This window comes from Lepidochelys kempii, chromosome 2 (genome assembly GCF_965140285.1).
Source record: "Lepidochelys kempii isolate rLepKem1 chromosome 2, rLepKem1.hap1, whole genome shotgun sequence".
NCBI classification, from domain to species: Eukaryota; Metazoa; Chordata; order Testudines; family Cheloniidae; genus Lepidochelys; species Lepidochelys kempii.
In genome coordinates this window covers 223,026,212-223,051,402 of record NC_136381.1, presented here as the reverse complement: position 1 = coordinate 223,051,402, position 25,191 = coordinate 223,026,212, and the positions used below count along the sequence as shown (strand labels likewise).

General features: G+C 40.0%; 1 protein-coding gene across 1 annotated transcript in view; it reads left to right on the top strand.

The window, feature by feature from the left end:
- The window catches only part of COL1A2 (collagen type I alpha 2 chain), a 50,047-nt gene that overhangs the window by 8,349 nt on the left and 16,507 nt on the right, over window positions 1–25,191 (top strand). Inside the window, exons 7-33 of the mRNA XM_073329671.2 lie at window positions 3,127–3,171; window positions 3,282–3,335; window positions 3,660–3,713; window positions 4,096–4,149; window positions 4,750–4,803; window positions 5,101–5,154; window positions 7,022–7,066; window positions 7,363–7,416; window positions 7,533–7,577; window positions 9,756–9,809; window positions 12,005–12,103; window positions 12,206–12,250; window positions 12,360–12,458; window positions 13,061–13,114; window positions 13,213–13,320; window positions 14,269–14,322; window positions 14,461–14,559; window positions 15,962–16,015; window positions 16,487–16,585; window positions 17,416–17,469; window positions 18,201–18,254; window positions 18,395–18,448; window positions 18,953–19,006; window positions 19,747–19,791; window positions 21,156–21,254; window positions 22,270–22,377; window positions 24,210–24,263. Of these exons, the coding sequence (XP_073185772.1) occupies window positions 3,127–3,171; window positions 3,282–3,335; window positions 3,660–3,713; window positions 4,096–4,149; window positions 4,750–4,803; window positions 5,101–5,154; window positions 7,022–7,066; window positions 7,363–7,416; window positions 7,533–7,577; window positions 9,756–9,809; window positions 12,005–12,103; window positions 12,206–12,250; window positions 12,360–12,458; window positions 13,061–13,114; window positions 13,213–13,320; window positions 14,269–14,322; window positions 14,461–14,559; window positions 15,962–16,015; window positions 16,487–16,585; window positions 17,416–17,469; window positions 18,201–18,254; window positions 18,395–18,448; window positions 18,953–19,006; window positions 19,747–19,791; window positions 21,156–21,254; window positions 22,270–22,377; window positions 24,210–24,263 (1,746 nt within the window). The remainder of the gene's footprint in view (window positions 1–3,126; window positions 3,172–3,281; window positions 3,336–3,659; window positions 3,714–4,095; window positions 4,150–4,749; window positions 4,804–5,100; window positions 5,155–7,021; window positions 7,067–7,362; window positions 7,417–7,532; window positions 7,578–9,755; window positions 9,810–12,004; window positions 12,104–12,205; window positions 12,251–12,359; window positions 12,459–13,060; window positions 13,115–13,212; window positions 13,321–14,268; window positions 14,323–14,460; window positions 14,560–15,961; window positions 16,016–16,486; window positions 16,586–17,415; window positions 17,470–18,200; window positions 18,255–18,394; window positions 18,449–18,952; window positions 19,007–19,746; window positions 19,792–21,155; window positions 21,255–22,269; window positions 22,378–24,209; window positions 24,264–25,191) is intronic.

Below are 25,191 nucleotides of genomic sequence, written 5' to 3'. Positions count from 1 at the left end.
GAGCTACCTCAGCTAATTCATCTCAGCATCATTGATATGAGAAACTTGTGGGAGCAAGTTCTACCCCCACGACTGTATGACTCCGTTGACTTCATTGGGATTGCACAGGTTTAATAAGGGCATAATTTGGTCCCTGGATTCCATTTTGAGTCATCTACTTCCAATGCTTATCACATCTAAGAGTAATTAGGCAAAACAGACATATAAAATAGCTCTCACAATACAGAGTGAATTGAGTAAAGATCAAATTGTATTTGATAAAAAACATATAGGCAAAGCCTATCCTGAGGGAGAGCCTTATCTACCTACTACTGCTAAATCTGTAGAAATGGATATTTTAGAAGTATATTTGCTTCTCCATTTGGATCATGTTGTATATGTATGTGGATAGCAGGATATGGGCTAAATTCTGCCTTCAGTTAAATCTGTGTAACTCTATTGTAGTCAGAGGTGTAAATTAAGGTAGAACTTGTCTCTGTCTCCAGGAACAGTGACTACACACAATATCAATGTTGTCAATGTACCTAAAATATAATCAGTGAGTTGAATTCTGCCCTATTTTACAGCTGTGCAACCCCCATTGAAGTTACTAGTGGGTGTATGGTTGTAATTCAGTGTAGAATTTGTCCCCAACTTGTTCAGCTAAACTGTTCAGTATTGGGGCTGATTGATTAGTGTTTCCATTCCTGAAAACAGCTTAGATATGAAACTTTCATAAAAAGATGTTGACACACCTGCGTGTCATAGCATTAATTACACTCATTCCCTCCATAACCAATACGTATCACTATTGTTCAGATTTCTCAGCTATATATGAACTCTATTAATAGATCATAAAAATGTACTTTGACAGCGTATAGAGAAACAAATAGCAGGGTGTCTCATAATGCTTCAGTGATAACTCTGGGGAGGGATAAAACAATTTACAGCTGAACATCTAGATGGAGGCTGTCTCTGTCCCTGGGAGGAAGAGAGAAAATGTACATGAGGATTCATTCACCCTGTGGCTGTCACTGTTGCAAAGGGCTAACAAAAGAATTTTCCACAAAGAGTGAACAAATAGAGTATATCATCCCCCATACCAGCAACACTATTGGGGCTACATGGACAAAGATGAGCCTATGCCCCCTTGTTGTTTAATACTTTTTTTTCTCCTGTGACAGCTCTAAATAAAAATGTAGCGCAGTGAAAATCAATCTACATTCAAAGCTTTCCTTATCTTCAATGGGAGTTTTGAGTGCAGAAGCACTGAAAGATTGGACAGAATGGAATTTATACATATTCAAAATGAATCTGAGCTATGCCCGTGTTTACTGTACTCCTACCTCCCCCACATACCAATATATATACCAGTATATAACCAATCATGTGAGTAAATAACTATGGTCTCCATGAAAAGGTAACTATGGGTAAATGATGAATTTTTAATGGAAACCACTATATCTACAGGTACTGCATGAGTAAATTCTGTTAGCATGAATGGGAATAATGCACCCACATGGCAAGAAGAATGGACTCCTTAATCATATCCAAAACTTGTGTGATTTCATAGTGAGAAATCTTAGATCTTGAATTTTAGCAAAATCTGCTTGTAGGAAATATTGTATCTTTATTTCTAAATGCCACAGAAAAAATAGGGAAAAAATGGGTGTGTAATTCACCTTCATGCAAAGAGCCAGTGCAAGGCCCATGCATCACTCCAGTCCTACTTAGACCCTATTTTGGGGGTTTAAGCGAGACAAGTAGTCCACAGGCCTTGTTCAGGGAGTCAACATGGCAGGAATTCTACTCCAAATCATTACATCTTTTGGTAAACATATCACGTATTGTAAAATACAGTTTGTGCAGTCTCATCACCCACTAAGATTTCTCTCGATCCCATAGGGAAATGTCCTTCTTTCAATAGGCATATGTTGCTTTCATTAGTTTTAATGAGGACTGTCCACATTTTTAAGAGACCCTAATTTTGCATAATCTGATGTACTGAAACGCTGTTATATATTTTTTCATCCTGCTCTCAGAATATCTAAAAATGTTCCCAGATTCGTATTTTAGATTATTATAAGGTTAATACTTAATTATTTCAGTTATGACATAAAGCACTCTAGATCCTATAAAATATGAATTTGTATGTTGGAAGTTTAGATAGATGAGTTTTGGGGTGTCTTATTTATTTGTTTCTGTGTTTGCTTTGTAATATATAAAACCATTGTTAACAGATTGCATGTTAGTCTATTAACAATCCTCTTTAAGGGCATAATTTGGCTTCGTAATATCAGTTTAGCAGAATAAACTAGTAACACTTTATGGATTGCCTTGTGAAGTTCAAAAAATGCAAAATGGAGAATTTAAATGAAAATAATTTCTCTATATCTGGCAAAATATTACATATGCAATGTATACACAGAGTCACTTTCCAAAGTGGTACACTGACAGGGATTTTGCAGTATATAGTAATAGTAACATATATAATCATTCATTATCTAGATTTTTTTTCTCTTATTGCCCTGCAATGATATCAGATTTCATTGTTCAATATCTCTTCCTTTCCTTTGAAGAGCCACTGACAAGGTCGAGAGACCCTAAAATGTAACTTCCTTTAACAAAGGCTTTTTTGTTGTTTGTTTATGACTGGGGGGATGTGCATAGTAGTGTCATTATCCTTTCACACTGCCTGTTTGCTCACAAGAATAGTGCAGGCAACCCAAGAGGAGGAATGACCGTGTGCGAGGGCACTTATATCCTCACCTACAAGCCAAAAAGAAAGTAGGAAGTCTAATGACTTGTCAGCATTGGCAGTGTGCCTTTAATAGTTTCATTATATCACACATATACCGTGCTGAGTTGGTGGTAAGCTAATAGGCGAAGAAGAGTCAGGGGACTCCTAGGTTCTATTCCCAGCTCTGCCTTTGACTGGCTGCGTGCTTGAGACAGATCACTTTAACCTCCTGTGCTTCAACTATTGCACAATGGCAGCTGTAATCCCTTCCTACTCCTCAGGAATGTTGTCAGACTTAATGAATTAATGTTTGTAACATATTTTGTGCTCCTCAAATGATAGGCGCTAGATAATGGCCAAGTATTATTATTATTATGCTAACAGGATTTTTATATATTTTTTTCTAGGGTATAATGGGACCCAGAGGCGCACCTGGAACAAGTGGACCCCCTGTAAGTGTATTCAGATTACAGCCATTGGGGTGGTGAGAAGGAGTATACACATACAGAATATGAATAGTTTATTCTATAAGACGATATTAAGAAAACTTATTTTTTTCTAGGGTGCTCAAGGTTTCCAAGGACCTGCTGGTGAACCTGGTGAACCTGGTCAAACAGTAAGTAGATTTTTTTGCCCCTTACTGTTAATTTGAAGCGGATCTTAACTCTGAAATTTTTATATATGTGCATGTCCAGAGGAATTTGAATTTGTTGTTTCCATTTGCTCCTGTCAGAGATAGGCCTGAGCCATGAGGCTTAGACTTTCACAAGTCTAAAGTCCATAAACTACAAAATCAGCTGGCTTCCACAAAACTTGGGATGGAAGGACTCAGAACCAGGGTCCCATGTCAGGCCCATCTCTAATTCAAATTGAACATCAAAGCAACTGAGCAGTCTCACTTCAATTGTTCAACTTCATAATCCTGGTGCTTTTTTTATAGGGTCCCGTTGGTGCCCGTGGTCCAGCTGGTCCTCCTGGAAAGACTGGTGAAGATGTAAGTAGTTATTAAACACCATTCATCTTCATTAGAGTCAGATGTTCATGATTAAAATCTCTAAATTAAACTTATCTTATTTCAGTGACACCCCTAGGTGTTCTGGTGACAATTACTCAAAAGTGTAAAACACCCACCAAAAAATGAACCACAACTCCCCAAACCATTGATTTTATAGAAATCATGTTGCATTTTTCAACATAATGTAAAACAGACAAATATTAAACCTTTCCAAATGTGACCTCAAGCCTCAAAAATACAGGAAAAGTGAAATTAAAGCAAATGTAGCATCCATGCACTGAAGATAAGCTCCAACAATTTTTAAAAAGTGGTTCCATTGCCTTTGTTTACACAACTAGTTTTCTTTTCTGTCACTTTTCAGGGTCACCCTGGAAAACCTGGAAGATCTGGTGAGAGGGGCGTTCCTGGTGCTCAGGTGAGCAATTGCCTATCATATATTAAACCAAATAATTGCCTTGTAGTTGATAAAACCTGGGGACATTTAGGAAAAGGAACATATTATCAGACTAGTAATACTGGCCTGAATGGACTACTCTGCCATTCCATACCCTAAGGGATTCTTCTGTGTCTATATTCTTCTGTATGGAGCTAGAGGTTCTGTGTATCAGAAACGTTTAGGGGCTTATATTAATTTTTTTTTTTTGGTGGGGGCAAGGAATTGCATAGGAAGAGGAGAATGGATCCTTTAGTGTAGAAGACTACACTAGTATAGAACATATTTGGAGTCCTAACAGCTATGATCTACACCCTATGCATCCCACACAAGAACTTGGCAATTGGCTGCTTCTTGTTAATAATTGTGCTTAATAGTTAAGTGCCTGCCCTGTGAAGGATAGGAATTGACAATGCTGAGTATTTCACAGGTTCAGGCTCCCAGCCTATAGCTAAAATCTTTTTCCTAATTTATTAATCTGGTCAATACATGAGTATATTTTGCAAAAGTTATCATTTTTCCCTTTAGCTATAATTGCTAATGTGAGAGACATTCCTTCACTCTCCCTCTGTTTCCTTTAAGGGTGCTCGTGGTTTCCCTGGAACTCCTGGTCTGCCTGGCTTTAAAGGAATTAGGGTGAGCATATTTCTTACCTATGTGGTCAAGCCTGAAAATATCTCAGGATATTGAAGTCCCCGTAAATCTGTCACAGATTAATGTGAGAGACATTGTAAATGTATGGACTAGCAAAATGAGTCTTGTTAAACCCTTGAATGTGTCCTTGATGTAACAAAATGGAAGAAAAAACAACCATATGATTAGCATTGAGGGATAGTGGAAAGATAGACCTTCCACCTGTGAATGACAGTTTGTAGGCATGAATAAATATTGGCAAGACGATATATTTTAATAATTATTTTTTATCCAATATAGGGACACAACGGTCTGGATGGTCAAAGGGGACAAGCCGGTGCACCAGGTGTCAAGGTAAAAACTAAATCAGAATAATGGAGTTTAAAACATAGGGCACTTACAACTTCCTCCAGCAAAATACACATGCTATTATCTCCAATTCATCTCTTACATTGTCACCTAAACATTTCTCAGGATGAAATAACTCTGACATCAGCTGACCCATGTAACAGAAATACATGTCATTTCTTAACAAGAGAGATCATGCCCGGGGCCTTGAGCTGTTACTCGCGAGAGTCGTTCTACTGAGTAAGAGCTGCAGGATTGGGCCCCTACGGATTAGCTTTCCAGCAGTATTTAAAAAATCATGATTCTCCTTCCCCTACACCCTAAGTCCATTACAATGAAAATCTCTCCCCTTTCCGAAAAATTTTGTTGCCTTAGCCATGTATTGTGGTACTGCCTTCTGTTAGAACATTGACGATTGGTGATGTTGCTTTAATTCAGATTGTGTTGGTCTTTCTGGGCTTTTTTCTTCACAACGCCACACTTTAGCAACAGATTTAAAGAGCAGTGTTGCAAAACTGAATTTAAACGTGGCAGAGAAATGGAAAATCACATAAACACAGGCATTTTTAACAACTTATTAGGTTCCCCAACTAGTCATTCTTTCTTTCCTTCATACTTTTTCTCCCTTTTCATTTCAGTCCTTCATAGCAATGTTGATAGAAACAACCAATTGGGAGCTGGGATACTTTTGCTTATTTCACACTAGAGGTTTGATTTTCACAGTTAGTAAATCAGCAACACACAAATTTCACACAATTCCTTTCATCACTTTTTTTCTGGGGGCCTACTAATGAATGCTGCTGATTATAGTACAGAATTCTCATATCTCTATGCAGCATGCTATCTGGTTGCTGACTTCTTTAATGGCAAGCTATTAGGCTATCAAAATTTCTGTTAAATACTTGCAGGTGAAAATCAGACAAAAATTGTGAAATGAATGAGAGAGCAATTATTAACACATGAGTTATGAATACTAATGACTGGAAACAGAGTAAGCCAAAATCACTAATGGTGTATCTATGCTGATGAAAGGGAAGTTACACCGGGGTTAAATTTGGCCTTGTCATTACTTTGGAGGACCCATGATTAAGGGAGAACAGATATATTCACAGGGACTAATTTACATGAATCCATGACGTATAGAATGCAGATTATAACACTGATTCATAAGGCTAAATGAGCCACTATTGGGGGAATTTTAGCTCTGCTATACATTATATTACACCTTTTTATTGTCACAAACCAAACACACCATATGGTATTACTGCATACAAATATATGTTACACTGTCAACCAGCAAAATTTATTTGTTCTCAAATTACATTGCAACAGTTCTTGCAAAACCATATTGTAGCTTCATAATACTTCTATAGAACAAAATATTAGTGCTCTAGCACAGTGATATATTCACCTATGGGACAGCATCCAGGGCAACATCTAGTGGTCAAAGGACAGAAAAAGGTGTGTTCAGTTGGATGACTCCCATACATATCTCTGATCACTGGCCTCAAGATACCAGGCACTGGGGTAATGGCTTACTTCTGGCCATTAGATGGAGTGGGCTGACCCAGCGTTTGTAATCTTGACCTAAGGCAAAAAAAAAGGAGGGGGAGCGAGGCCAAAAAAAAAAAACCTACTGAAAAATATTGATCAAATCTGGTCTTTTACTCACAGTATGGGGATGTTCTACATGTTAGATATGTAACGTTAGGGACTTTAGGGGCAGATATGCTCTTACTGAGGACAGCGATATGATTCCCACTGAGATCAATAAGAGTAAGATCAGGCCCTTAAAATCTCTGTAGGGCCACTGAACAGTCCATTAGAAATGTAATGTAGGCCTAACCGACGAACAATTTTTTATTGTTAATAGGGTGAACCTGGTGCCCATGGTGAAAATGGTAGCCCAGGACAAGCTGTGAGTATTTGCTATTGTTCATAATGTAGAAAATTGCTAAATCTGTAAGATATTTCTCAGCTAGCTCTTCTAATGCTTGCCAATCACTGTGGTCAATTTTGTTAAAGTCAGTCATCCTAATATAACAGTGCATGTTTAACTAGAATGACATTCTTTGCCTGATCAGAATTAAAATCTGAAACCTATTCCTCTGAAGAATGTTAATACAGTGATGGAGGCAAAACTGAAGTCATGTCTTGCTCAGTGAATGTTTTGCCTCACATGTACAAAATAACTAATTAAATGTATTCTTCCAGGGTGCTCGTGGCCTCCCTGGTGAAAGAGGAAGAATAGGTTCTCCTGGACCCGTTGTAAGTGACTTCGTATCTGTATATTTTACTTACCTTAACTCATATTTACTGTGCCTTTTCAGTAGGTATTTGTTAATCCTGTGTCAGAAGTTAATTCTCATATTTTTCTCCTGTAGGGTTCTCGTGGAAGTGATGGCAGTGCTGGCCCCACCGGTCCTGCTGTAAGTTACAACTTTGGTCATTTGGGGCAGAAGGGTGGTGTTTTAAGTCTTGTAGCCATCTCCTGAATTATGCAGAATTTCCCATTGTTCAATGGGATTATCTGTGTGGCCTTTTCTGTTTATGATTGTTAACCAACAGGAAGTCAGTAAAATATGAAGTATAATGTCATTTTTAGTCACCACTTGCTGAGATTCTCAGACATCAACATTGGTAGAACATACCTGACATCTGAAAGGATCAAATTGTACTCTCATTTACTCATTTATATACCAAATGGACGAGGCAGCTGGGATTTTATTTTACTTTTCAAGGGCAAAACCAGACCATTTAAATTGTTTCAAAGGCAGTTTTTTCACACTGAAACAAATTCAGGTGGGTTAGTACTGATGTAAAATCCTAACTAGTGGCTGACTTAAGTGAAATCACTCTGGATTTACACTGATGTGAGATCCAAATCAGATGTCTGTATGTGCAGAATTACTAACTTCAGCAAACCAAATTTCAATGTGTAGGTGATTTAATGTCTGATCCTCCTCAAGACTTGTTTTTTAAAAAAAAACAAGTGCTTTTCTGCTTCCATTCTTCATGCCTCTCAAAATTAAAAACACTCCAAACGTCAAGATGATGGAAGTTCAGCAAATGGCTACTTTTCATGCATATTACTTCTGGTATGGATTTTTAGCACACATTACAGGGTTTTTTTTAAAGTTAGCAGATACAACCATTGTGGTTATTACTTCTGGGTTAAAAATCATAGAAAAGCGGGGTCACGGTGGTTCCTTCAGTTATATAGTACACTGGATAGAAATAATCTACCAAATTCTCCTCTCAGTTACACCCCATGACTTCATTTGGATCTAGGGGGGTTGTTGCTGTTGATGAGTTACTCCAGTGTAATTGAGAGAAGGTCTTAGCCCAATAGAAACAGAATGAGATGATGATGGTACCAATAATCGGTGAATCATAGTTATGCTTTCCCTTAATAATTTAAGAAAAAATAACACTTTTTTGTGTCGCTAAGAAGAACAAAATAAAATGAAGGCTATAAATCCACAAAAACGAAGAGATTTAGTGCTATCCCTAACTCATCCAGTTGTGTCTAGGTACTGTATGCCAGAATATTTGTCCCATAATAATTCCAAGCATCAAGTCTCACAGCAGCACCTAGATATGACAGGGCCAGTGGAACGGCAGGTTACTGCTGAAATATCTTTGCTTTTGCCATTTTTAAAGACAGAGCCACTTTAGTTGAATAAAGATGTTTATGTTAATATCATCCTGAGAGTCTATGTCACAAATATAATACAATTTGCAACCCCTAGGCCACACCCCAGTTCTGTATTGTATTCAGTGAAGCAGAGACTGAAAGAGTTGAATGGCTAAAGTGCTGCATAACTGTTTAAATATGGCAACCCACAGTGAGTAGTGCCAACTGGGGATTGCCATGGTTACAGAGCATAAGTTGTCTCCAATTCATCACAATGGAAGTGAAGTCACCTATTGCCTCATCCACCCACAAATCCTGGTTTCCTTTTGGAGGTGATCATGGTAACTATTGTACAGTCCGTTCACATCTTAGGGTCAAATCCTGCCCTCTGCTCCCCTATGGCCAGATCCATCACCTATTGAAGACAATGGAAGGACTCACATTGACTTCAGTGAGAGTTGCTTCAGGCACTAGAGTGCAAGGTAATGCAAAGAGCTGAGGGAACCTTTCCCTCTCCCATGCAAGCAGCTGGCCAGTTGCCCTACACAACACACATGCCTCGTGCACTGGGGTGTACAGTTGATAAGCATCAGCAGCAAGGAGTAGCTGGTGCACTGCTCCTGGCCAGAATAACATGCTCCCCCTTTGTTTTTTGTGATAGTTTGCTGTGAGGCATCCTGCCTGGCACTAGCAGATGGCTGCCTCTGCCCATCCTGTACTTTCCTGCCCTGCTCATGTGTTTTGATTCTAGGACAGGAGTCTTTGCTCATTTATAAAGTCTTAATCCACACTGCAAATATTATTCAGTATCAATCCTATTTCTAATTGTCACTTCTGAGATTCAGAAGATGTACTGATAAGTAATTGATCAGATAGATACATTTGTATTTTGCCATATATTTATTTCAGCAACTAAGGTGCCTGTGTTTTCAGTAATCTTTCTAAACACTTTGTCTCTTTCATTTTGTAGGGCCCCATTGGTGCTGCTGGTCCTCCAGGTTTCCCAGGTGCTCCTGGTGCCAAGGTATGAATATCTTCTTTTAGAGGAAGGTGAAATGTACCATCTAATTCTTATGCACAGCAAAATGTGCGCTCACATCTGACACTGAAGTGCTTTCAAACCAAACATTATTGTTACAGGTCAGAATGAGGAAAAACCCTAACCCTAATATTTGGAAATATTATCACATATATACATAAGTAACATTTTGAAATACGGCAGCTTTTCCACACAGCTAGACTATTTTAATTTATTTTTTCCTCAATAATCCCAGGGAATGTTTGCCCCAAATGATCATAGGGAGCATGTGCCCAAAAGGATTACATAAAATATGTCGATTGCATATAGGATTGTAAAGTCCAGCTGTGAACTCTCTGGTACAAATCTGTTCCATATTCAGCACTCAAACTGATTGCCACATTGGCATTGATGTAAACTGAACTTCTTGGAGCAGAATGAATGCAGAATAATCACTAAAGGAAATGCCAGTAAGAGACTCACACTCTGGACCTGAGAGCAGGATTTCCTCTATAGTTTAGATGAAATCTGAATCTAAGAAATGAACAGATAAAGGCACTTATGGAGATATAGAGCCTGGTTCATCAGTGCTTCACTCCTGTTGCAGTTATGTATACCTCTGACAAGTGGAGGTGAAACATGCCAAATCAGCATGGTAGCATTTTACACCCACTTTATACAGGTATGAAAAACTACACAAGGTGCAGATTGGTGGCGAATCAGGGTCCTCATTTCCTGAGTTCCAAAAATTACTATGAAGAACCTACAATTAAAAATAGTTATAGTTTTACTTTAACCCTCAAGTAAATAACTTGTCCCCATTGCAGACTGTAGGTTAGATAATCCATTTGCTGTAGTTCAGATCTTGAAGTTCTTATTGAGTTAAAACTCCCATTAAATAAAACGGGATTTTTTGATGGAGAAAGAATGGCAGGATTTAGACCAGCGAGTCAAGTTATGCCCCATTTGGGAGCTGATTTGACAACTTGCCAAGAGGCCAAGGGCTACACTGGTTTTGAATAAACTAGATTAGTTTGCTGGTGCTATCCTCCTCCTTAATACAGATGTGCTTCCCATGAAGACTACATGTCCTAGCAGACAAATCTATCTTGATTCATATTTAGATCAGAATAATGGAGAATTATTTGCTGGGATCCTTAGTCTTTGCAAACTGAAACACTGTATTGAAGATGAAGATACATGCAGGCCACATTCTTGATAGAAGGCAGTAGCTTTAGAAACCAAAGAAAACCTTACCCAGAGTGTATCCAGTAATAGCAGAGAGTTTGTACAGTCAGTTGATGAAAACATAAGTAATCAGAACAATTATGGGTCCGAGGGCTGAGTTTTAAAGATTCTGTCTCAGCTAAGATAGCCTCTAATTCTGATGTACCATTGAAAAAAAGAAAAAGGTAAGATCCCATAAAAAGGTGTAATTGATACCCTGCCAGTAGCTTATTATAAGTTCAGATGCCAAAAATTAAATTGGACATCCATTGCCTGGAGGCACTTTGAGACCAATTCACGGTTGTTCTGCACCTTGTGTCATTATTTGCAGTAGTGCAAACTGACTCTGCAGTTGACCTGCTGTAATAACATATGGTCTTGGGTAATAACATATAGTCTGATTTTTCAGCGGTGCTGGGGACCCACCGCTGCCATGTAAGCCACTGACTTCCATGGGAACTACATAGGCTTCCAAGGCTCAGTGTCTCTGAAAATGGGTAAAAAAGCTATGTCTACACCGTGACCTAGGGGTGTGATTCCCCAGATCGTATACATTGCTCAGGTTAGTTCTCATTGAACTAGCACAAGTATAAATAGCAGGGGTAGAGGCAATGGAGCCACAGCTGAGCCGTGCCGAGTACACACCCACCCACCTAACACCAGTGGTTATGTCTTTGGCATGGCTCAGCCACGCCTCTACTGCCACTACTCCTGTTACCATGGCTACAGTGCCAGTGAGACTCACGCTGGCTGTCATCGAGTACATGTACACGAGTTGGGGAATCACACTGCAGCTCATAGTGTAAACGTAGCCTCGGTTTCTTCACATCTCACACAGCAATAATAAATGCCAACGTTTATTATTAATCTCAGGTTGCGGTGGTGTGGGTAGTGTATGCTGAGAGACACCGTGCTGTGGTCTATCACTGCACTGTGCTTGTAGCTGAAAGGTCTGAGACCGTTTTCTCAAACAGGGTGATATTGGAGCTGCTGGTGCTGTCGGTCCCAGTGGTCCTGCTGGTCCAAGAGGTGAGCCTGGACTTCCTGGTGCTTCTGGCCCTGTTGGCCCTGCAGTAAGTTAGCTTCAACCTTGCTATCAGCAAATGTGAATTCTTGGAGCTCGGGGAAGTAAGCAGAAGATTATATTAACCAATACCTTTTGTCTTCCTTATTAGGGCAACCCTGGTGCTAATGGCATTGCTGGTGCTAAAGGTGCAGCTGTGAGTATCTCTAAATTCAAGCTGAGTTGCTTCAGAAAGCATGTTTCAATTAAAGTGACAAAGAAGATAATGAGATTGTTATGTTCTTTCTTTCTTTTTTGCTTAACAGGGTCTTCCTGGCGTTGCTGGTGCTCCTGGTTTGCCTGGTCCTCGTGGTATTCCTGGACCTGCTGGCCCAGCTGGTACAGCTGGTGCTAGAGGACTTGCTGTAAGTGGCATAGTCTATAGTGTCTCTCTATTTTATAATGGCCAAAGTATCCACACTTGTAAAACCTGCTGGATATATTTTATCTCTAATGGCAAACATTTTAGTTTTTCTTTCCAAGGCATTTCAAGTTACACATAGCAGCTCACTTCCACATTTTGCCACCGCTTGGCTTATTGTGACTTAAGAATTCATATGTCGCACATCCTTTGGGTGTGATGTCCATAAAGCTCAGTAGTTCTTGCACACTAATGCTATCCAAGCTTGTGTAAGGCAGAAAGATACAACAACAGTCTTAATGCCTGGCCCTCGGCTGGTATAATGCCAACTGAGGAGCAGGCCCTGAATGCTTTAGATCAATTGATGTTGTTATTTTAAATTACCTTTTAACATATTGTTTTCTATGAATGTTCCATGTCTGTAAAACCAAAAAAGTCCATTTGACACATACCAGGAATGGCCCCTGATTGTCTATCAAAATAGAACGATGCAGGATACTCCCGTTAGATTATTAAATAGTTCTTTGCTGCATAGAAAGCTTGCACAGGTGGAAGAAAGTAGTTTTTTAGGGTGTTTAATTCTGTGACCTCTTTGCTTGACTTTAGGGTGAGCCTGGACCTGCTGGATCCAAGGGAGAATCTGGTAACAAGGGTGAACCTGTGAGTATGGTAGCACATGAAACCTGTTTCAGTGAATTAATTTTAGTGTAGCCTGTCGCATAAGATTCTGATCTTTTTCTCTATTCACATTGAAACAGGGTGCTGCTGGTCCAGCGGGTCCCGCTGGTCCAAATGGTGAGGAAGGCAAGAGAGGCGCTACTGGTGAAGCTGGTGCTACCGGCTCCCCTGGTCCAGCAGGTCTAAGAGTAGGTTCTCCTTGCACATTTCAGCCATAAGCAAATAAGAAGGGAAATGACACAGCAAAACTAGAACAACAGATACAAATAAAGAAATGGGGAGTCATTAATGCTGCTGTCCGTACTATTCCGGCTAAGTCGAGCCCCCTAGGAATGTGCCCGTTGAACAGATATTGTATCCAGTGATCTGAGCCATTTTTGCATAGTACATATTAATGCTGAAAATTATACTTGTCCTCAAAGTATATGTTTATGGTTGGTTTCAGTTATTGTTGTTAAATATTTATTGTTTTTAGAGCCCCACAAATGCACTTAGCCCTTTAAAAACCCATTCATACACATAAATGTAATTGAAAGCCAGGGGCTCGATCCTGCAAGGCTGGTGAGTATCTCTGACAAGGTGCAGACGGCACCTCCAGCTGGAGGGGAACAAGGCCAGCTTCCTCGGAGGCACTCAGCCCCTCATAGGATCAGGCGCTCACCCGGAGAGGAAAGAAAACGGAATGATAATCCCATATGTGTTTCAGATGAAGATTAGTGGTTGGCTATAGACAGAAAGGCCCTGATATTGCAATCTGAGCTGCATGGGCAGTTCCTTGTACTCACGTGAACCTCCCAGGTGTCAGTAAGACTCTGCATGGGTGCAAGGGCCCACCTGCATGGATCAGATTAGAGGATCATGGCCAAAGTTTCGCCCCAGATCCAGAGCTGAATTTTACCAAAGACTGAGGGTGCTCAGACCAAAAGTTCTGATTCCATCCATTAGAGCTCTGGGAAGACACAAAGTCTGGATCTCTCTCAGGATCCAGATTTCCCCACAATTGAGGGTGCTCAGATCCAGACTCATCTGAGATACCAGCAGTTCTGGTTTGCATTCTGAGCTTTAGCAAACTCTGCTTTAGCATGTGACTTAATCTCTTTTCCATTCTTAATCTGTTTTGTGTGTGTTATTCGTAGGGCGTTCCTGGGTCTCGTGGTCTCCCTGGATCTGATGGCAGAGCTGGTGGTATGGTGAGTTTTTGTACAATTTACTTCTAGTCAAGTAGTGTGATGCAGGATTTCTTTATTTATATATATGGGTGATACTTATGGCTAATTGTCTCTGCCTTGGTTTTAATTTTTTTTATAATTTTTTTTTTTTTTTGGTAGGGACTTGCTGGAAGCCGTGGTGCTCCTGGTCCCGCTGGTGCTAGGGGTCCTGGCGGTGATTCTGGTCGCCCTGGTGAGCCTGGCCTCCTTGGTCCAAGAGTAAGTCTGAACTCAGTAGCTTTGCTGGAGAATTGCAAAAAGGGAAATGACTTTCATTTTATGGGATAAAACTATTCAAAACTTAGAGGATATATTTGTCCATTATCACAGAGGATAACTGGCCAATTTCCATCAGCCTGTCATTATACAGATCTCTTGGTATTATGAGTGCTTTCTTTAACAAAGTGATTAAACAATATCAGAACATTTAATGAAATTAAGCATTATTATATAGTGCTATCATGGTAGCAACTAAGGGCCCCAATCATGGACCAGGACTCCATTGCGCTAGGCACTGTACAAACACAGAACAAAGAGATGGTCCCTATCCCAAAGGTGATTCCACTGATTATTACTAAGGCTACGTTTATGTCACTGAATCCAGAATCCATGACTTCCAGAGACCTCAGTGACATTTTCTGCTTCAGCCCCTGGGGCCATGGGATTGGAGCTGGCAGCCAGCGGGGCCCTGGCAGGGTTCCAGTGATGGGCGACAGCCTCTTCAGAGTCCCCTGACAGCCTCCTCAGGGGGCCCTCCTCAGGGTTCCAATGACAGATGACAGTCTCCTATATGTGGGAGGGAAGGAAGAGGGGGTTCCCTGCAGCTCCCAGTCATCATGGTGGCAGAAGACACTATGGAGCTGCAGCAGCAAAAGTCACAAACAGGTTACGGCTTCCGTGAATTTTTGTCTATTGCCCATGACCTGTACGTGACTTATACTAAAAATAAACATGACAAAATCTTAGCCTTAATTATTACTTATACAATGTGGTAATTATGGTCATAGTTGAAATTTGTGTGTCTGTTGCAGTGTTCTCTAAGCCACATTGGCCCATCTTCCTATTCACGTTAACTGAAAGAACAATAAATCTTGTCCATAAATTCACATGAGTTGATAGGTTATCTAGAACTCAATCCTGATCCCATTAAAGTCAGTAGCAAAACTCCCATTGAGTTCAGTGGAGCAGGATCTGGCCCTAGTCTGTCACTGCCTTCATGGCATTGGTTTTATTCTCTCTAATTCATCCTCTTTAAAATTTGTCTCCATCAGCTTTCTAATCAATGTTTAAACCATTAGCCTCCAATTCTGCAAACACTTGTGCACATACTTAACTTTAAATTTGTGAGTGTTTGCAGGATTAGGGCCTAAATGAGTTTAAGCAAGTGGCACACATGTTATAAAATACAGTATACGGAATTAAAATGACTGTTTTCAGTCTGTGTGGGAATATATTACTGAGTTCTGCTTTAATGTGTTTTTGGTGCAAACAATAGGAAATAAAGACTTATTTTCTGCAACTTATTCAAATAGTATATAGAAAAAGCTAGGGGGGTTGTTTTGTTTTCTGTTTTTTTAATGATCTGAATGAATTTCATGACAATAAAACCTTTCTGTTTTAGGGTCTTCCAGGTCAACCTGGTAACCCAGGCCCTGCTGGCAAGGAAGGCCCCGTTGTAAGTATTCTTTTCTTTTCACTATATTTTCCAAATATATATTAAAACACCAGTAATAGCTATATTTAGGAAGCTGAAATCACATTGCTGAGCTTTAGCACAACTATGTTTAAAGTCAGTGAGATCTATTTCAAAGTATCCTTTACAGTTATGTATTTTATTGCTCAAGGGACTGATCCAAAATCCATGGAGGTCAATGGGAGTCTTTCCATGGGCTTTGGATCAGGCCCATAATCCCAAAAAATGAAGTAACAATAAAAGTACGATTACCATTGTCACAGAAAGGAGAAAACATGTACTAAGAGTGACTGTATATTCAGATATGCTCTCCACTTTTTAAAAGTAAACCATATGCATTAGATGTTTGCTGCTTCCCCATACAGGTAACTCTTTTCTTTACATCACAGAAAAACTGAACCATGGGCTAGTGATTAAAAAACAGGCATTCAAAAGTATGATTGATTTTTCTAGGGTTTCCCTGGCGCTGATGGTAGAGTTGGCCCAACTGGTCCAGCTGGTGCAAGAGGCGAGCCTGGCAACATTGGATTCCCTGGACCAAAAGGTCCCAATGTAAGTACAATAGAGCAGAGCTTTATATCACTGTAAGCCTATTTCTTGGTAGAGAGTTATCTTCATAATAATTACAGTTAAGCACTTGAATCTGTTTGCATGCCATTTGCATTGTTATTTATTGAGTATAGTATACTTAATGCTATCAGGACATTTTTGTCTCTCTAGTAATTTGTGCAGTAACCCGAAATAGAAACAATATTTTTTCAACAAACCAGCAGAAAATGTTTAAGGCTGTTATCAGATTAAGTGCATTTTACAATATATGTTCATTTTAGTGCTGCTCTCTATATTTAATTGTTCTACAAACATTGATCCCCTGTATGCATTTTAACTGTGGAGGAAGTGCAGTGTCTGGCCCTTCAAAAGCTTTCTGAATATGCCTGAATATATATGGTCTGATCTAAAGCCCATTGAAGCCAGTAGAAATACTCCCACTGACTTTAGTGAGTTTTGGATCAATCCCATAGGTGTGATAGGTAATTTTTTACATTCAACCCCCTGGATTTATGGTGTTGCCTAGTGAAAGCCACCATGCACAGCATCTCAGAGAGCAGAACTGAGACCTGCCAGTATAGATGAATGGGGATTTGAAAAAAAGGACAAGGTAATTATTTCTATTGTATAGATGGTTTTTCCTACCTCTTCAACTATCCAGTGAAAATGTTTGAAAATATAGGGATAAAGGAATATTATAATAGATCTTATGGCATGGAAAATAACAATCTTTGATTGGCACTTTAACTGTTTCCAGAATGATGACTTGTTTAATTTGTTTGTGTTTCTCCTCTCTTCCCCCTCCCTTCCCCCCTCCCCCCCATTAACTGTAGGGTGAACCTGGCAAACCTGGTGACAAAGGCCATGTTGGTGTTGCTGGCTCACGGGTATGTGTATATTTTATCTAGTAACATATAGATAGGAGGCAAGAGAGCAATAACAGATATTCAAGGCCCCCACAAAGAGAAGATAGTATTAGTTTGTGCAAGTGAACCAAGAATAACTGATGAAATAGGAGAACACTCTGTAAACATGTGTCTAACCTTCTACCAGTACACATTGGACTAATGTTAAATGTGAATTACTCTGCTTGGTTCACCCCATACATCAGACCCCTTCCCCTGTAAATCGATTTTGAAAAGGAAAGCTTATTCATTTCCAATTTATCCCTCAAATCCTGTTTTCTTCATATTATTTATGAGATTTACTAAATCTCCAGTGGAAGGGATTGCTTTTCATCCACATCCTGCCATCAAGAACTCTTCTTTCTTTTTCTATGGCTGATGGATCAAATTTATTCATATAACTTCACTGAAGGAAGTTTCACCAGGGATGAATTTGACCCCATGATTTCAAGTTGGTTCTAGAACCAAAGCCATCCCACAATACAATTGTGAGCATTTCTGCTGTCTTCTTACAATGCAGCTATTAAACAGTAATGCAGCTATTAATGGATAGAAATCTGAGCAGGATAAAGACTCTTATTAACTAGACCAGTTGCAGGTACAAAATAAGCTGTTGTGGCCCTATACTTTCAGAATGAGTGTGTAATTCAGAAAGACAGGAAAGCTTGGATTTATAAATGAGTCATCAGATGTTTCTCTAATACTGTATTTAGGGTGCTCCTGGTCCTGATGGCAACAATGGTGTTCAAGGTCCCATGGGCGTTGCTGTAAGTAACAGCTTCTACATCATAAACCTAGTTGCAGAACTTTCTTGATTTAATGTTAAACTACAGGACTTCCAATATGAAAAGCCTTCTCTTGTATTTCCAGGTCCTAGTTAAGTATTTTTCTTTTTAATTCCTTCTAGGGCAATCCTGGTGCAAAAGGTGAACAAGGTCCAGCTGGCCCCCCTGGCTTCCAAGTAAGTAAATATTCACTTGCCAAATATTATCCCATATATTTTATTATTCATAGTAGCAAACACTATAGTTAATATTTAACTCTCTCATTCTTTGTAAGCCCACCTTAGCCCATTCAGAACTTTCTTAGTAGCTCTCTATGTAGCCAGCTGAAATCTCAAATATTTAGACTTCTTCAGTGTAACTGTATCAAAACACTCAATTTACGAATAAATGTCAAAAATAGTTGGGCCCAGATGTTCTTTCTTACTCCCATGCAGTGGGACTACACAATTGTTCTCATAACTTAGGACCTGATCAAAAGCCCATTGAAATCATCTGGAGTCTTTCAGTGGGCTTTAAGTCAGGCCCTGAAAGCAAAACATGTCCCTTGTTCTTTCATGTTATAAACTTAGCCTTTTATTGCTGCTTTGCTGTAAGCTGTGTAGGCTCTTCAGTAACAATCTGAAATGCATTCAGTACTTCAGGTAATGACTTTATTCATACACTTATTTCTTTTCATTTAGGGTCTCCCAGGCCCCTCAGGCCCTGCTGGTGAAGCTGGTAAACCAGGCGACAGAGTGAGTAACACAAGCAGTAGTTTGCAAGTAGTGACAGCTGAGTCACCTGAGTGCTGTGATTAAACTCATACATAAGGGGAAGAAAAACTAAGTCTAGTTTAGATCCTCCATTTCCCAAAATGCAAAGTGTTCCATATTGTATGCAAAATTTCTATCTAATTCATTATTAAAGGCAGCAACAAATCAAGACCCTCACTTAGCAATTGAGGAGTATTTCTTATTTCAAAGTTCTAGTATGGACAAAGCCAAACCCTGATATGACTTTTCAAGACTGATCTGACTTACACTCTGTATTCCAGGTTGAATATCTTTAAAAGTAGACTGACAATAAATGGAAATTATTTGACAGAAAATTTCCATTCCAGAACTTCAATGTCTGCTATTCTTCCGGAATTATTCTAGTTTTATGTCAGTGTAATTCCACTGAAATCTGCTGAATAAAATTGGGGTAACTCAGTGGTGAAGCAGGCCTCCAGAGTCTGCAAAGTTTGAAAGCTAGGCCTGCCAGTGCCATAGGATACTGTCTGGCTGCATGTTTGGGGAGGAAAGGGTCTCTGCGCCCTTTCATCGTCACCCACCTTTGTGCACCAAAGGCCAGGTTGTGATGTGCCATACTTGTCATATGTTATCGCACTGAAAAGTATTTCTAACTAGTATTTAAAAAAACAAATGTAAGACTACAACAATCATGACAAACCTGCTTTAGAAATCAGCTTAACCCATGTTTTTCTTTTGTCTAGGGTATTCCAGGTGAATTTGGTCTCCCCGGTCCTGCTGGCCCAAGAGTAAGTTACTCTTCATGGTACATTTTCAAACTCTGTCTTGATAAAGTTTTCTTTATTTATGTACATTTCTAATAAGACTTGATAAACTCAGGAGGAATGAGAATTCTCAGCCCCAGTGCATGTGTCAGGGCCTGCTAAACCTTCCCATGGAGTGGGAAAATAATGGGGATGGCCTGCTGCTCCCTCCTATGTCATGTCTGACCTCTGCATATGCATAGACGGCCTGGTCCAAAGCACAGTGAAAACAATAGATTTCTTTGTGCTATGGATCAGGTACACTGTGCACTAAACTACTGGCCATGACCCCAACACACCTAGTCACTTCCAAACCTACCTTACCTCCAACCCTAGCATGATAGTGTAAAGAAATGCTGCAAAGGCTTCTCTGCATTGCACAAAGTGATGCAGAATCCCCCTGCTCATGTTCAGAAGTAGGCAAAACACTATACTTCTGCTGTGGTGGGCATAGAAGGCTGCTTCGGTTTTGGACATTGGTTCTTTAAAACACCTGTTTAACTAGTTGCTTTTCAAAATTTGACCATATGGCTACTAGCAGAAACAAAGAGCAAAGAGTTCATGGCAGTATTGCTCTCCTGCCATGCAGGAAAAGCTCTGATTGTGAGAAATAATTTACATTTTATTTATGTTGTCCCTAAACTGCTTATCAGAAAACTATCTGGTTGGCTTCAAAACACTTAGAAGCTGGGAGATGCCTTTTTTCCTTTTAAAAATTGTATATATAAACACTTAATGTTCTTAGGGGTGATAATGAGCATTACTGAATTAAAACAGACAATAAAGATGCTTGCTTGATAATTGCAATGGCCCTAATCCTGCGAGCTGCTCCATATGGGTGGACCCCCATTAAATCCTAATCCTGCCTTCAAATGGGCCTGTGGGGCATCAGTTCACAATTGTGCTTATGGATCTTGTTAAGAGAAGTTGCATGCACCCTGTCCAGAGGCAGAATTTTGTGCTTAGAAAATATTTGTATTTTAACTGGCAATCTCTCTCGATTAAAAGTTTTTGGGATTTTATATTGGTAGGTATGTGTCAAAAACTATGGACCAGATTCTCTACTGCCTAGTGAAGTCATTTATACCTGTACAAAGTGGGTGTAAAACAAAGTGGGTGATTTGTTTGTAGCCAGTTTGCATAGGTATCAGTGACTGTACAAGGTGCAAGGTCTTGGAAAACCGGCCCCTTTTGAAAGTGTACTTGGAATATATTTTACACAATGTGAATGCCAATGTATTTTTTTTAGTTTGCACAACTCACCTCAAATAAAGAGTTTGGTGCAATCAACCAGCCCTTTAATGGCTCTGGTTTACCAAGGACAACTCAAACCAACCTGTCTCTTTCAGGGTGAACGTGGCGCTCCAGGTGAAAGTGGAGCTGTTGGTCCTGTAGGTTCCATGGGAAGCCGTGGTCCAACTGGCCCACCAGGCCCTGATGGTAACAAGGTAAGCCTTTGCAAACTGCTACTGCTATGACCACTGAAACCTTGACAACCGAGTGCATAACTCCACTTGATGCTGATGACAATTACCTACATATATCCCTGAGACAGTGGGCCAGATCCTCAGGTGGCGTCAAATGGCAAAGCTCCATTGAGGCCTAGTATGTACTAGTTTGTTATGCACTGAAAATTTTCCCTTTACAGAGGACGGGAGTAAGATTCCAGCTAGGAATCATTGATACAATTTCTGTTAGCTCAGTGTTCCATTCACCTCTTTTGAACTGGATTTATACTGTGCCTGACTCTTTGTTCCAAACTTTCATCATTGTAAACATTAGCACCTACATTTCTATATCTTAATTACTGATATCTGCAAACGTGGGAGCTCAATGACAAGCTGACACAAAACTGCCCCCACAAGAACAAAAGCCTGGTTTTGACCCACAGATCAAGTTGCAAAAACTGAAAGCAAGAGCATCATTTAGTGTCTGAGGATCACCGCTAAAGTCACAGAGAAACAAGGAAATCCAGGCATTGTCTTATCTTTGCAAAATCTCATCAGTAAAGTTGAGCTTGGAATCCAGGCTCCATTCTGTCAAGACCTCCAGATTCTAAAGAGTCAGGGAAATGGTTCTGATTTGGGCCTATTCTCTAGTAGAAAATTGGGGTGACACGGGAGGAGGGGGCGGGTTCCTGGGCAAAGTGGAAGATTAGTGGGTTTTTTTGGAAGATCAGGCTGTTCCCCTGAAGCGAAATTCAGCCGTGGAGTGAAGAAGCACTACTCCGCTGCCTTCAGGGAACATTGCTGAAAGCAATGAAGTTGCACCCATTTACCACAGGGATAAATTTTAAAAAATCTTCTAAAATTCGAGACAGACTATTTGAAGATAAGAATGATTTATTGAGTCAGTCCTGTCAAAAATTAGAAGAAAGATGGGGAATTTAATCTTAAGATAATTTTGCTGAGACCCTTACAGAACAAATCATTCCTTTCTTACATGTTCCCTTGTTACTGCTAGGGTGAACCTGGCAATGTTGGTGCCCCTGGTGGTCCAGGCCCAGCTGGCCCTGGTGGAATCCCAGGAGAAAGAGGTATTGCTGGTGTCCCAGGAGGCAAAGGTGAAAAGGTAAATCACCAGTTTCAACCAGTTTAATTGCAACTGAAACACATGTGCACAGGTTGTGGGGGACAGGCGAGGGGGGACTCTTTGTGTTTTTAAACAATTGAACGGAAAGGTCACCTGAATATAACTTTCACCAAAGCTGAAAAGTTACGTAAAACTATATTTCATAGACACCCACCACTAGCACATGAGTAAATGAGCTATTTTCTCAACAAAGTCATGATCCTGTGAGGTGCTGAAAGCCTCCTCTCTGATGCCAGCACCCTTGAATACCCCTGGGAATCAGTAGGAGTAGTGGTCACTCATCACTTTTCAGGACTGGGCCCCATGAGTGTATTGAGAGATCTATTAAACTTGTCTTCAGTGAGTCCTACTTACAGTAAGAATGGAGATATGTAAAAAGGGCTCCACCTCCTTTGCTACAACTTGTTGAGCACTGAGCACTAGTTACAGGACCTGTAATATTTGTGACATGTAGTTAGCAAATGTAGAATGAATACCGTTGGCAGTGTCATACTTAAGTCACGGTATTTTCCTTCATCTGGCTGATCCATTCACAATTTTATTCTTGGAAAATGGATTAAACTCTGTTTTTAATTTTGGAATTAGGAATGCCCTTCAGTTTGCCTGAGCAACTCACCCCCGTTCATATTACTACTGTGTATAAAACTCAACGATGAATTGCAAAATCCAGTATCATTCTGTCAGATACTCCAAATGTGAAGTGCCTAAGTATTTGAGTAATCTAGGTATCCAAGGGGAATCAGAGAAATATCTCAGCAACCAAAGCCTTTCTCGGGATGTGAGAGTATGAAATCTAGTGAATGACCTCTAAGCCTGAGGTTGGCAATATTGCTTCATTTGTTTTGACTAAAGGAATCAAAAGGCATTGAGCTAAAGATGCAGTCAAAAAGGGATGAGGCCTGGAATTGCCTGACACTCTTTATAAGATACAATATCCAGGTAGCTGCCATGTGAATCAACGCAAAGCAAGAGTACATATTTGAGAAGAACAATTAGGGCTGAATCATATTCTGATTCCTTGAGGCTACAGTGATGGCCAGTGACTATCCTTCTTGTGACCCTTGTTCACTGTGTAACCATTTATATGCTCCCATTGTGTTCAACAATTATTTTTCCTGCTCCAAACATAAAGTATAATGCAGATTCCCAGGAGAATTTGTACATATTGCTTTTATGGGCCAAAGGAAAAGGGGGAGGGATAGATTTATACTATAGATAGATAGATAGATTATATCAGTGGTCTGATTCATGTCTCACATTGTTGCAAACCAGATTGAGGTCAGTAGCAAGCCCCTCATCATTTTCACAGATTGTAATTTGTAATTGAATCTTTAATTCCATTCAAACACACTGTGACCTGATAGGAAGGTCTATGGGGGTGGAGCAGGATTTCCACATCAGGAGAAGAGGAACTGAGTTTGCAACTCTTTTAACCTTTCTTTTGTGGTTTTTTTTGGGGGTGATACTATGTCATTCCTCTTCCTCGGCAACTTTACTCCACAACTCACTGCTTAGCACAAGCAATGGCACGCTGAGCAATGCATTTGCTATTAAACTCTCATTCAGGAGTGTCAGATTTTAGTCTGCATGTTAAAAAGAGAATGTACCCCAAAATGAAGGTTTCCTTCTGCACTCAAGATACACATACAATAACTGCACATAAAGAAGGAAGGAATTATGTCTGTATGTAGGAATAAGAATTAAATGATGATGCAGTTAAAATAGACCGTTTAGATCTCTTTTTGTCTCTGGCCTTCATTAACAATATAACGTGGTGCTGGAGTTTTATTTTATTTTTTTACTGTTTCCAGGGTTTACCAGGCCTCAGAGGCGAAGTTGGGGCAACAGGAAGAGATGGCTCTCGGGTGAGTATATCAAGTCATTCTATTATCACTAAATTTAGCTCCGGACAGTTCAGAAGTGTTTCTGTTGAAGGACAATGAACAAGATTTACAGGAGCATATTTCAAGCCTTTCCTGAAGTCTAAGATCTGTTCAGGTCCTTTGCACAATCAACAACAAAATGGTGTTTAGACTTCAGCTCTCCATATTTTAAAGAAAAGCTTTAAAATACACCAGCAAAGTAAAATAATAACTTGATTGAGTAGTACTGAGAAGAATTAATCTGGAGTCCCAGCTTTCTGTAGTGGAAGGGAACCAGAGATGTCTCAGGACACTAAATGTTTTGCATTAATGAACTCAAGGATCTCACACTTCATTGCTTCCATAGGCTGAGCTCATTGCACATCCCAGGGACTCCTTGTATCCCTCCATTCCAACCTCCCACAAGCAACTTGTGTGCCACCCTCCCATCCCCCTCTATTTCAAGACTCCCTGCAACTCTGCTACTCCTTTCCCCTGTGCTGGGGCTCTGTGTACCCTCCCGTTCTTCCCTTCCCCCGCCCGTACCAGGGTTCCCTATTCCCCCCCATGCCAGGGGCTCTGTGTGCCCTCCATTCCTCCCTTCCCCCACCATTATTATTTCTTTTCTTTCTGCCTGGTGAAAAGTCATTCAGGGTGTTTTAACTGTATTGGGAAGATGGACAGGGCTGAGATGGTGTTGGAAGGTGTTGATGGCTGCCGTCAACTGTTTTTTTGTTGTTGTTTTTATCTATAGACAATTACAGATCTGGCTGAAGTGGATGGTTCTGTTAACCAGATACCAGGGGCTTTGTGTGCCCCCCATATCTCCCTTCCACTTTTTGATTTTCAGCAAAATCAATAGCGTTCTGCCCACTGATGTCTAGAACACTCCCTAAAATTTCAAAATTGATTGGATGCTGTGTTTTTGACT